At 47.5% G+C, this 13,837-nt stretch overlaps 1 protein-coding gene across 2 annotated transcripts in view; it reads right to left on the reverse strand.

Moving 5' to 3' along the window:
* The window catches only part of CDHR4 (cadherin related family member 4), a 54,098-nt gene that overhangs the window by 21,856 nt on the left and 18,405 nt on the right, over positions 1-13,837 (reverse strand). For both annotated transcript variants that reach the window (XM_073591677.1, XM_073591676.1), the window contains 5 exons: positions 12,158-12,288; positions 10,143-10,326; positions 9,630-9,780; positions 7,489-7,591; positions 6,335-6,547 (listed from right to left, as the gene is read on the reverse strand). In XM_073591677.1, the coding sequence (XP_073447778.1) occupies positions 6,335-6,547; positions 7,489-7,591; positions 9,630-9,780; positions 10,143-10,326; positions 12,158-12,288 (782 nt within the window). The remainder of the gene's footprint in view (positions 1-6,334; positions 6,548-7,488; positions 7,592-9,629; positions 9,781-10,142; positions 10,327-12,157; positions 12,289-13,837) is intronic.

Consider the following 13,837-nt stretch of genomic DNA (forward strand, 5'->3'; position numbering starts at 1 on the left):
CTACTGACAGGCAGGCTTGTCTGGTTACAGTATATAAAGCTACTTGAAGAAAATTACGGTGTTCTATCCCAGCTTAGTGCAGCTACAGGCCATTAGTATGTCTGGAAGGCCAAGAAGGAGAGGCAGACAGTCACAAGCCAATAAGAGAGGGGCAAGCAGGCTCTGTGTCTAGTGCTGGTCGTGGAGACGGTGCATCCTCATCAGCACGTGGCCATGGGACACGCTTGGCCTTTTTTTCGGCAGCTGGCCATGTTGAGCCGCAACATGCGGAAGACTTGGTCGAGTGGATGACCAAGCCGTCCTCATCCTCCTCATCCTCTCTCACCCATGCCCAGGGTGCTTTGTCTGGCAAAGCAGCGGCCTCTTCCCTCAGCTCAATGTCATCAGTGACTCCTTCCCTAGCTCCACCATGTCCTCATGAGGATTCCCTCGAACTGTTTGACCACAGTGTTGGGTACATGCTCCAGGAGGATGCCCAGCGTTTGGAAGGCTCTGATGACGATACTGAGCTCGATGAAGGCAGTAACATGAGCGCGGACAGAGGGGGTGCCCAAGAAGGACAGCAATCTGGCAGTCATGCTCCCCCTGCTGCAGCATACTGCCAGGTTTGCTCCAGTGATGAGGAGGGAGGGGATGATGAGGTCACTGACTCAACGTGGGTGCCTGATAGGAGAGAGGAGGAGGAGGAGGAGGAGGAGGAGGAGGAGGAGGAGGAGGCGGCAGCACATCACCAACGAGGCAGGATGCCCTCCAGGGGCCAGCCTAAGGGCAGCACATTGACTGCATCACACCCCAAAGCTCCACATGTGCAGGGCGCTGCAGTCTCTGCGCGTTATTCAAAAAGTTCTTTGGTGTGGGCCTTTTTTGAGACGAGTGCATCAGATCGCACCGCTGCTATTTGCAACATATGTCTCAAGCGTATCTCGCGTGGCCAAAATATCTCCCGCTTGGGTACCACATGCTTGACCAGACATATGTTGACCTGCCATGCAGTTCGTTGGCAAGCGTATCTAAAAGACCCACACCAAAGAACAAAGAGGATCTCTCCTTGCTCCTCATCAGCTGAGATTTCCAACCCCACTAGACCTTCAGTCCTCTCTGAGACCTGCAGTGAGAGGAATGAAGGTGTAGAATTAGGTGTGTCACAGCCAAGTACTTGTGGGCAATCTGCTTTTGGTACACCGACGTCAGATTGTACCAGGCAAATTTCCCTGCCCCAGCTGCTGCACCGCCGAAAGAAGTTTGCTCCCAGCCATCCACATGCCCAGCGGTTGAATGCTAGCTTGGCAAAATTGCTAGCACTTCAACTGCTGCCTTTTCAGGTTGGTAGACTCTGCCCCCTTCCGTGAGTTTGTGGAATGTGCGGTTCCTCAGTGGCAGGTACCCAAACGCCACTTTTTCTCACGGAAGGCGATTCCGGCTCTCTACCGGCATGTGGAAGGCAATGTCCATGCCTCGCTGGACAGGGCGGTCAGCGGTAAGGTGCATATTACCGCTGACTCATGGTCCAGCAGGCATGGACAGGGACGTTACCTAAGTTTCACGGCGCATTGGGTGACTCTGCTGGCAGCTGGGAAGGATGCAGGACAAGGTGCAGTAGTGTTGGAGGTTGTTCCGCCACCACGCCTCCAAAATGCTGATTGTGACACACCTCTCTCCTCCACCCCCTCCTCTTCTTCTTCCTCCATGGCCTCTTCCTCGGAACCAGCGGTGCTCCGTAGGCGTTCAAGGGGCTACGCAAGTACGCAGGCCAAAAGATGCCATGCGGTGCTTGAGCTGGTGTGCTTGGGGGACAGGAGCCACACTGGGGCAGAGGTTCTGTCAGCTCTGCAGGGGCAGGTTCAGAGGTGGTTGACGCCACGCCAACTTAAGGCAGGAATGGTGGTTTGCGACAATGGCACCAACCTCCTCTCTGCCCTCCGACAGGGACAAATGACCCATGTGCCCTGTTTGGCTCACGTCCTTAACTTGGTGGTGCAGCGGTTCTTGGGCAGGTACCCGGGCTTACAGGATGTCCTGAGGCAGGCCAGGAAAGTCTGTGTGCATTTCCGCCGGTCATATAATGCCAGTGCTCGGCTGACGGACCTCCAAAAGGAGTTTAACCTGCCCAAGAACCGCCTAATCTGTGACATGCCCACCAGGTGGAACTCAACGTTGGCCATGCTGCAGCGGCTGCACACGCAGCAGAGGGCCATAAATGAGTACCTGTGCGACTATGGCACCAGGACAGGGTCAGGGGAGCTTGGTTTTTTTTCCCCACGCCAGTGGGCCATGATCAGGGATGCATGCACTGTCCTGTCACCATTCGAGGAGGCCACGAGGATGGTGAGCAGTGACAGTGCATGCATCAGTGACACTGTCCCCCTTGTCCACCTGTTGGAGCACACGCTGCGTGGAATAATGGACAGGGCACTTGAGGCAGAACAGAGGCAGGAAGAGGAGGACTTCCTTAGCTCTCAAGGCCCCCTTTATCCAGACAGTGTTCCTGCGTGCCCGCCGATCACACAGGAAGAGGACGAGGAGGAAGAGGAGGAGGAGGAAGATTGTGTCAGTATGGAGGTGGAGCCTGGCACTCAGCATCAGCAGCAGTCTTTAAGGGATCAGTCCCAAGAAACACATGGACTTGTACGTGGCTGGGAGGAGGTGGCTGCGGACCATGTCGTTCTTAGTGACCCAGAGGACTCCGGACCGAATGCCTCAGCAAACCTACGCTGCATGGCCTCCCTGATCCTGCAAAGCCTGCGTAAGGATCCTCGTATTCGTGGTATCAAGGAGAAGGACCAATACTGGCTGGCAACCCTCCTTGATCCACGTTACAAGGGTAAGGTTGCGGACCTTATCTTGCCATCGCAGAGGGAGCAGAGGATGAAACATCTTCGGGAGGCCTTGCAGAAAGGTCTGTGCAACGCGTTCCCAGAGACTGGGAGGTTACAAACTCCTGTTTCTGGACAACGTGTTGCTGAGGCTTCGGTCAGTCAAAGAAGGAGCGGTGGAGAAGGTGGCCGTCTGACCGATGCGTTCAGACAATTTTTTGGTCCGCAGCCCCAAGGTATGATCGGTTCCAGCAACCATCGCCAGCGTCTGTTTTACATGGTGCAGGAATACCTAGGGGCAAGATCAGACTTGGACACCTTTCCCACCGAAAATCCTCTGGGTTACTGGGTCTTGAGGATGGATCACTGGCCAGAGCTTGCACAGTATGCAATTGAGCTACTGGCCTGTCCTGCATCCAGCGTTCTTTCGGAACGCACATTCAGTGCTGCTGGAGGCGTGGTAACCGATCACAGGGTGCGTCTGTCCACCGACTCGGTCGATCGGCTGACCTTCATAAAAATGAATGAGTCTTGGATCACCACCAGCTACCAAGCACCTGATGCTGATGTAACCGAATAATTTTTTTTGAAATCTCAGATCCCTTCAAAGACTGCCTATGCTGATGCTGAGGTGACTATCCCTGAGTAATTATCCTCTTCCTCCTCAATCATCACGCTGATAGCTTGTTGCAGTGTTGTGGCACCAGCACCAGTGCCTAAGGCCCAATTTTTCTGCCCCTGTCTAACAGGGGCGTGTAATTACAATTTTTGATGCAATACTTTGCAGCAGGGCTCGTTCCTGCGTTCCAACTAGAGTGTCTGTGAGGGGTTGCAGTGTTGTGGCACCAGCACCAGTGCCTAAGGCCCAATTTTTCTGCCCCTGTCTAACAGGGGCGTGTAATTACAATTTTTGAAGCAATAATTTGCAGCAGGGCTCGTTCCTGCGTTCCAACTAGAGTGTCTGTGAGGGGTTGCAGTGTTGTGGCACCAGCACCAGTGCCTAAGGCCCAATTTTCTGCCCCTGTCTAACAGGGGCGTGTAATTACAATTTTTGAAGCAATAATTTGCAGCAGGGCTCGTTCCTGCGTTCCAACTAGAGTGTCTGTGAGGGGTTGCAGTGTTGTGGCACCAGCACCAGTGCCTAAGGCCTAATTTTTCAGCTCCTGTTCAACAGGGGCATGTAATTACAATTCTTGATCTAATATTTCACAGCAGGGCCCTGTGAGGGCTTACAGTGTTGTGGCCACAGCAACACCTAAGGCCCAAATTTCTGCTGAGTATATAGGGCAGGACCCTACTTTCAAACATCTAACTTACAAACGACTCCTACTTGCAAACGGAAGGAGACAACAGGAAGTGAGATGAAATCTACCCCTAGGAAGGGAAATTCTCTCCTGTAAGAGTTAATATGGGAAAACAAGTTCTCCTTTCCACTGATGCTTTCCAATCCTTGTTCCACAAAAAAACCCAAATTTTCAAAAAACATTTTTCATTGGGACAAAAAAGTGAGGTGAAATCTTCTGAAGAGGAGGAAAGACAGCAAAACAAATGTCACAGGGTGATAACCCTTCCCTATGTTTTCCAAAAAGCTTAGAAAAGATTTTTTGGCTGGAGCTAAACACGTTAAAAATGTTCAAAATTACAAACAGATTCTACTTAACAACAAACCTACAGTCCCTGTCTTGTTTGCACCGCCTGTATACTGCTGTTCAGAGTATATAGGGCCTGGTGGCCCCACACCTTTCCTTATTTTAATTTGGGTGCGGGGTTCCCCTTAATATCCATACAAGACCCAAAGGGACTGGTAATGGACTGGGGGGTACCCATGCCGTTTGTCTCACTGATTTTCATCCATATTGCCATGACCCGACATGACATTAACCCGCAAGCAGTTTTAAATGAGATTTTTTCCTTTAAAAATGACATTTGGTGCAGGGACTGTTCTAAACATGGGAAACACGCGTCACTTTACAGGCATACTATAGACACCCCCCAGGTACGATATTTAAAGGAATATTTCACTTTTTTTTTTTTACTTTAAGCATCATTAAAATCACTGCTCCCGAAAAAACGGCCGTTTTTAAAAGTTTTTTTTGCATTGATACATGTCCCCTGGGGTAGGACCCGGGTCCCCAAACCCTTTTTAGGACAATACCATGCAAATTAGCCTTTAAAATGAGCACTTTTGATTTCGAACGTTCGAGTCCCATAGACGTCAATGGGGTTCTAACGTTCGTGCGAACTTTCGGTCCGTTCGCGGGTTCTGGTGCGAACCGAACCGGGGGGTGTTCGGCTCATCCCTAATGGTGGTACATTGATGATGTTGGCCTTCTCAATAAAACCCGAGATCCCTAATAGATATTCCTGTCTGACACTTTTTGGTGTAAATATGACCAAGACAAACCATGGAGGACAATACAGGTCCTCTTAGTGCCACCTCAATCCATCATCTAGATCTCCAACTTTTCTCAGGAGGCTTCTTTCTCCAATACTGTGCTGGAGATAACAGACTGAACACAGATTTAATTAGGAGAATTTAATTAACTCTTTTATTCTGATCTCCATTGGCTCTGATGTAAGAAAACACCCTGATAGACCAAACTGCACCCATTGAAAGCTTTTTGGAAAGGCAAAAAAATCCTCCCAAAAGTTTAAAAAATATACAAAAAACAAGATATCTAGCTATGTACAGTATATACCTGCATAAGGCGGCTGTCAGGGCTGGGCTCAGCCCTTCCTTCTCTGAGCTGGCCGCTCAGCTGTCGGCTAATTTCCAGCTCCCATCTCTCCACAGTTACTCAGCTGTTGATGATATCCTGCTCGTCAGTCCTGCCTACTTAAGCCGTCCAGTTAAGAGGAGCTCTGCCTTCGCCTTGGTAAACATCACAGAAATCTCCTGCAATCCTGTTCAAGACTTGGTTTGCTGACATCCCTTCTGGCTCCAGATCCTGCTTGCTGTTCCACTACATTGATCCCTGACTTCTGGCTTGGCTGACTTTCCGTTCCGGTTACTGAACTTTGGCTATGTTTTGACTACGTTTGTTCTTTTTACTTTTATTATTAAACAAGTGTGATTTAACTGTACTTCTGTCTCGGCCTGATTTCATGGTTTCTGACAAAAAAATAAATAAAAGGGTTGACCAATGGGAAAAATACCAAAATGTAACCATGTAGATGGGGGGGGGGCTATGTAATGAAATAATGCCACTCTTTGCAGCATTCTTCCTGTGAGCCCGGGTGGGGTAGGGGGTTGTGGAGCCTTGACACCCTGGGCTCACAGGAAATAGATTGAATGACACTGGGCATCATTCAACCTCGAGGTGCAATGGTGCTGGATCCCAGAGCAGTGAGTGTGCTGGGACAGCACCAGAGAGGAGGAGAGTAATGCAGCAAAAGTTTTTCTTTTTTTTAAATACATTTATATTGAAACAAGGATCTTTGTACTCTGCAGGGCGCTACATCCTATGTCGGTGCTATATAAATAGGGGATACAAAGGAGGAAAGACAGGACTGGGTCTCACCATTTCTCGGGTTGATGTAGAACATTGTTGGGTTCTGCGCACCGGTGATACTGTACTGCACGTTATTAAAGGGATAGTCAGCGTCTGTGGCATTCAGCTGTCCCACCACAGTCCCAAACGGCTGGTTCTCATTGATGCTGTATGTAAGCGGGCCGACACAAGCAGGTTGGTAATCATTCACCGGAGTGACCGTGACAAATACCGGGATGTTGGCTGAAAAACAAGGACAAGAGAATTTATCACTCCCCCCCCAGTGACCACCATCCTGTGTCCGGGGTTGTCAGAGAATCTCAGGTTTGTGCAGGTTACAAATTCTCACCAAATAGTTAAAGAGGCACTCTAAGACTAGTTAAAGTGTAACTCCAGCAACTCAACTCAAGTGTAACTCCAGCCTTGAAAATGTTTCAAGTATAAATACACAATTATCACCATTTTCCTTACGTTTGTTCCCTTTATTGTGTTTCTAATAGATTTCTCCATCTGTCCTCTTCTGCTGCTAGAAATCCTCATTGTCAGTTGGGAGTCTGTGCAATGCCTGAAATGTCCGCAGGCAGTATTTTAAAGTTGTCATCTGAACAGGAATAGAGGGGAAATCCTCCAATGGGGACACTGGTTCCGGTGACAACTGTCTAAGACTGGCCAAAGATGGGTAGAATTTCGAACAAAAATCTTTAGAAAAAGAACGTGCTAAGAAAGTCTGTTAGTTCTTCTAATCATTAGTGGGGCCGAATCCACATTCATTCTTGATCTCAAAAATTGGAGTTGGATGGAAACTTTTTTCTAAAACGAGCGCATTCCTAACAATGTGTGTGGTTTTCGTTCGGTAAAGTCTATTCATTCCAAAATCAAATGATAAAGTGGTTCTGCAAATGCCCCACAACCGCACAAACTGCACATGGTTGCTGTGCTCTACTGCAGGGTTCTAGGGAATAAAGCAGTTGGCGTGGAAGCGATACAACACCTCCCCACCTGTCAAAAGCTCCCTGAAGAGTGATTTCGAACATGGATTGTTCTTCAGACACTGAAGCTAGTGTGAAGGAGCCCTTATTACTCAGTGAGATTTGAAAATGACAGTCACATGAGCAGATATGGAAAACCGTGTGTTAAAACTTTGTGAACTCAGCTCTTATTAATAAAGTAATAAAACAACTTACTTGTCATTTTCGGCGTGCCATTATCAGTCACCACAACGGTGGCCAAATATTGGAAATTCACGCTCGCCATTTCATAGGAGTCGTAATTCAGAGTATTATTGATCTGCGTAGAGGAGGGAAATGTCTGAACAAAGATTTATCTTTATTGGGATTCAGAACAAAGAGCCAAAATAACTGTTATTTTTATTTTTTTTACAATGCTTTCTTTTTTTGGTTGGTGGGGGGGGGGGGGGACAAGTGGATGGTGTCAGTGTTTTTTTTTTTTTTTACAATTTAACTATGAAATATCTAGTAAATGTTTTTCTTTTTTTTAATTGTTATTATTTTTTTTATCAGCCCTGTTGGGGGGGGGGGGGGGGGGGGGGCGGCTTTGGTGAGATATCAGGGGTCTAAAAAGACCCCTGATATCTCCCCTTTGAGATATGGAAAGGGACTGAGAACACAGATTCCCCAGTCCCTTTCTAAGCAGCCTCAGCTGCACTGAAGATGAATGGACAGCAGACAGCGGCTACTCTCCATTCATAAACTGAGACATCATAAACACAGTTTACGATGCTCAGTTATGAATGGACAGTCAGTGTGCGTTCAGAAAAGGAAGGAGCCGGTAAATGACGTATATATACCGGCCCCTTCCTCCGCTCTCCATCCTGAAAGATCTGGGACAGGGGGGACCAGAGGAGGACACGGAGAGCAGGGGAGGATGCAGGGGGGGCCCTGACAATGAAACAGATCGGGACCCAGAGGAGGACATGGGGAGCACAGAGTGGGACTCGGGAAGCACAGAGAGGGACCCAGAGGATGACACGGGGAGCACAGAGGGGGACCCAGAGGAGGACACGGGGAGCACAGAGGGGGACTCGGGAAGCACAGAGGGGGACCCAGAGGAGGACACGGGAGCACAGAGGGGGACTCGGGAAGCACAGAGGGGGACTCGGGAAGCACAGAGGGGGACCCAGAGGAGGACACGGGAGCACAGAGGGGGACTCGGGAAGCACAGAGGGGGACTCGGGAAGCACAGAGGGGGACCCAGAGGAGGACACGGGGAGCACAGAGGGGGACTCGGGAAGCACAGAGGGGGACCCGGAGGAGGACCCGGGGAGCATAGAGGGGGACTCGAGTATTAATTATTAAAGGTGTTATTTTGGAGTACGGCCGTGCTTTCCCTAATTTTTTGCCACTTGACCTTGCCGAGCCGGCACCCTTCATCTCCTTTAGATCAGGACGGTGTGAACACAAGTGGAATCACCTGGAGCGGTAATTACCTTCATAAGGAAGGGGTATAACCCCTGTCAGGTTTTTTAATTGTCATTTCTGTCCCATTGCAGAGAATTCCCTTTATTTCCTGTCCCATAGCCACAACAGGAAGTGAGAGGAAATTTCCCCTCTATTCCTGTTCTAGTGAAAACCCAAAATGTGGGTTTTGCTTTCACTTTCGGTGATAACGGTAAACAGGACAAATAGAGAGGGGGAACCTCCCTAATGGGGGCACAGACAGCAATAAATACCGACAGGGGTTCTAATCCCTCTCCACTCTATACAAAACTAGAAAAAAAAAGTTTTGCCTTTAGTTATACTTTAAGTAATGACAAAGTTTTTGCCAAATAAACAGAGGGATTGTAAAGCTGATCTGCTCCATAGGGGGTTACAGGGGTGAGAACTAAATGTAATATATTTCTATAGGGACATTTACCCCCCCCCCCCCCCATAATCACCTTAATCAAGGGAGAATACATTTAGATCAGTTGGGATCTGTTTCCACTAGTGCGGCTTGTCATGTGACTCTGGACACATAAAGTCGCATGACAAGTCCCAACCATTGATTTCAATGGCGCCCATTCCAATCTATGCAACCTAATGTTGCAGCGACTTTGAAAAGGTGCCTGCAATACTTTGATGCGACTTTGTCTTAGGGAGTGTAAAGTCAGATCAAAGGCGCGCTCAAAGTTGCATCAAAGTCACGCTCTAAATGGCGCGACTTTGGAGTCGCACTAGTGGAAACACAGCCTTATTCTCTCCCCATAGCTGAGCTCCTTCATTCAGTTTAGCTTTTCTTCCCATCAACCCTTCCCAGTTAAGGTAGCGTGGCCCCTGGTGGGAACAATGTGGCCAATATGGAATTTCCTGATCCAGTCCACACTCACCACCAGCTGGTTGCCCACCATGCGGAAGGAATACAGGGAGTTGGCGTTGGAAATGATGGAATAGGTGAGGCCGGTGCTGCTATAATCGGGATCCGTACAGCTGAAAGTTTCAATTATGTCTCCAACCGGAGCGTTCTGTGGAACCTGTTTCCTATTTGTGGAAGAGAACGAGGGGTTAATATTACCCAGAGAGCATCTGATCTCAGTATTTACAACACAAGAGATCCACAAATCATCAAATACAGATAAAAATCAATACCACGTCTCTTATTCTGTATGTATGGACTCTGCACAGTACTACTTCTCTTGTCCTGTATGCTGGGTGTAATTCTTGGTATCTGTTCTTATTCTGTATGTATGGACTCTGCACAGTACTACTTCTCTTGTCCTGTATGCTGGGTGTAATTCTTGGTATCTGTTCTTATTCTGTGTGTATGGACTCTGCACAGTACCACTTCGCTTGTATCGATCTATGTTGTTGTATATGGTGTTGTTTCATGTGATCATACTCACACCACAAGGGCAGAGCTGCACTGCGGAGCGATGTCATTGACGTCAGTGACAGTAATGGTGACGGTAGTGGTGGCATTGTCAGAGCGCTGGTAGCGGTCGTAGGCTCGGACCATCAGGATGGTGGTGACCAGTGATGGGTTGGTGTCCAGGTCCAGGTTAAATGTTGTTCTGATCATCCCAGTACCTAAAAGAAGAACAGTAGACATTGTACTGGTCACATAAAGATTTATTACCGAGAATCACGGAACAACTGGACTTCCAGGGACAAGGATAGGAATGAGCAGGAAGTGTCACCACTGGTTTATAATCCGTGATGCTCAGTCTGCAATAGTCATTGGCAGGAGGTATAATAAGGAAGACCAGAGGTGTCAGCAGTCTGTAGGGTGAGACGTAGGATGAGTTTCAGGTTGGGGGGGGTCATATGTGAGTTCCACCTGTACCCATCCAAATTAGGACGGTCATCCCGGACGAGCCCCAACTTCTCTATATAAGCAAACCAAACAGGGTTCACAGGTGATATCATTGACCAAAAACAGTCATGACCCTGATGTCACCTGCGTTTACAAACATCAGCCGGCTGTGGACCTGTCCATGGGAGCAGCATTGTCTGCACCAGGTCAATGTGACGCCAGGTCATCAAAATAAAGGCCCCCATTTACTCTTCATGATTGGAAATCATGGGCAGAATCGCCTTTGATTCTTCATTTTTTTGCACACGTTTAAAAAATCATTTTAGGCCCGAAGGCCCCCCAAACATTATATATTTTCTGAAAGTAGAGACCTCAGAGAATAAAATGGTGGTAGTTCTAAAATTTTTATGTCGCATGATATTTGCAACAACAGTTTGTCAAGCACAAAACTTCAGTAAAAAATACAATTAAATTAATTTTAGAACACACAAACGCAATATATTACCCAATTTTTGGAGGTCTCGTTGAGTAAATAAATACCCAACATGTCAAATTTAAAATTTACCTAAAAAAAAAAAAAAAAAAAAAAAGACAATCTTCGACACCCTATTAAAAGTCCCTGCAAGACATCAGTTTAGAGTTAATTGTGAATAATGGACCTACCTTCCATTGAAGCTAATGGAGAACAGATGGATTGCAGATGTCACCAGAAACTAGGAATGATGTTTTACATGTCACTTGGTTCTTTCTAGCTAGGCGAGATCAGCCAACAGATGTTCACTGGTCTCCCTCCCCACCACCCAGCATCACCCAGGAAGCATAGCCGGGGAGTGGGGGGGTTGATGGCAGGGAATAAAGGAAAATTTGAGGCTCACAGAAAGGGATTGGGCACAGGGAGTGTGTGTAGAACCTCCAACACTGCCCACCACCCCCAACCATACCTGACCACACACCCTCAACATTGGCAAATTCCCCCCCCCTTCCTTCGTAAGGTGTCCTCCTATTGAGGGGGCAAGGGCCTTACCTGCACACACGGTCCACAAAAAAGGATGTGGGGGTTGCAGAGGGGGGTTATCGAAATCAAGAAGCCACCCTTTGACCCATACTCCTTCTAACCAAGTCTTGCAAACTGGCCTTGAAAAGGACCATTACAAGATTCACCTCCCATAGACTTTAGTAGGGTTTGAGGCTACATTTGGGTCTGCAGATATCCTGATGGGTGCGTCAAATCCCCTGTAAACTGACCTTTGCCCAGTTCACTTGTTCCTAGTGAGGAGGAAAGGCACACAGAGCAACAAAGAGTGGGTGTGGCTAATTGAATTACCATAATCCAGGGTTTTATGATTTTGGACTTATTATTGATATGAATTAATGATGTCATCGTAGGATGGATATTTGGTGGTCATTTTATTTTGGAATACTGACAATCGTAAAGATGATTCTATATAAAGATATAAATGAACGGTTCTGTTATTGCATTGAATGTATAAATTTGTAGATCGGCCCCTAGAGGGAGCTCTCACCGGCTTGGTGCTATTGCTCTGTGCCTCTCAATAGCTGCTGGCTGACCTATTGACTCTCTGGATTACACAGGCCTCCCTATACCTGGTTCGATGTAGTAGATGTTGCTGGGAACGATCAGCTGGTACAGAACATCGGTCCCCGTCGCCTTCAGCGTGGTCACCAGATAGCCGGGTCCGCCATTTTCTGGGATGGTGACACTATAGGAGGATGACCTGAGTGGGATAAAGTGGAGCAACAATCAGAAGGCAGTTCATGTACATAAACACACCTTACAGAGCAGGGGGAGGAAGAACACTGATGAAATGTCAATTCCTGTTCAGGCAACTCCGCAGCCGTGCGAAAATCTGAAATATATATTTATTTGGATGCAACCAAACATCAGAATGCAACTAGCCCTGGTGGGAATCATGAATTCTTGGCCTGCACCTGCACAAGGCTCAACACTTCGGAGACTATTTATGAAAAATTGGCATTTATCCAGCAAATCTGCATATATATTTATTCTGTGTGAATTGGGCAAAAACAAACATCTTCTAGTCTATTTTCTCCTCTGAACGAATGTTATGGGCAGTAAGTTAATACTGTATTATGGCCTGTATAGATGAATCTGAGGAGGAAATACGTAAACCTTCATAACAAGGTAACAATTCTAGAGAACGCTAGAGGGAATTAGAAAATTAGTGAAGACGATTGGCAGTAGTAAAATACAGCATTATGGCCACTAGATGGAGCAGGGGAGTATAGGAAATACATATGTCTTTGCAACAAGAGATAGATGTAACAATTCTGGAGAACATTGGAGAGAATTAGAAAATAAATAAGGCCAATTGGCAGTAGTAAAATACCATATAATGGCCAGTAGAGGGTGCAAGAAGCATAGAAAATGCATATGTCTTTGTAACAGTGACCATAACATGATTTCATTTAAAGTGGAGGGCCACCCTGAAAAAAAAAATGCACCAAAAATCCTAAAAAAAAAAAAAAAATAAAAAAAAAACATTTGAAAAAAAAAACAATTTTAAACTTACCTGAACCCTTGTTGCTAGGCAGTCTTCCTAATCTGCCTAATCTGCCTCTTCCTACTCCTCGGTGAGCGGCCCCGTTGCCTTCTGGGAACTGTGTGTGTTCCCAGAAAACCACGGGGCCATTCACAGAGCGCCGCGCCGCTCGCGCGTGCGCAGTAGGAAACTGGCAGTGAAGCCGCAAGGCTCCACTGCCTGTTTCCCTTAGTTAGGATGGCGGTGCCGGGACCCGAGAGCCGAGAGATGGGTCGGCCTCGGGCGGCCGACATCGCGGGCACCCAGGACAGGTAAGTGTACTTATTTAAAGTTAGCAGCTAGTGTTTATAGCTGCTGACTTTAAAAAAAAAATTTCGCTGGCCGGAATCCTGCTTTAAGCCATTTGTATAAAATGCTCCCATCCCCTCTGTATTAGAACAGAGAGGATGGGAGCAGCTGGGGAGGAGAGGAGAGACAGTGTCATGTGATCGCAGGGAGCTGATGTGTTATATGATAAAACACAGACACTGGGGAACTTCTTGTTCTAATACAGAGGGGATGGGAGCTTTTCAGGTTAAGTATGAGAGCCGAGCAGACAAAACGCGAGAGGAGAGAGGCTACGTGTTGACAGGAAGAGGGAGGAAGAGGAAGGGGGAGCTGAAGACAGGCAGAGAGAAGAATAGGAGAGCTGCGTGTGAAGCAGACACGCACAGACCACGATCTCTCGGCTTAGCAGACATGGTAATCGTGGTCAGAACTCAGG

Source organism: Aquarana catesbeiana, linkage group LG07 (assembly GCF_042186555.1).
Source record: "Aquarana catesbeiana isolate 2022-GZ linkage group LG07, ASM4218655v1, whole genome shotgun sequence".
Classification (NCBI taxonomy): Eukaryota; Metazoa; Chordata; class Amphibia; order Anura; family Ranidae; genus Aquarana; species Aquarana catesbeiana.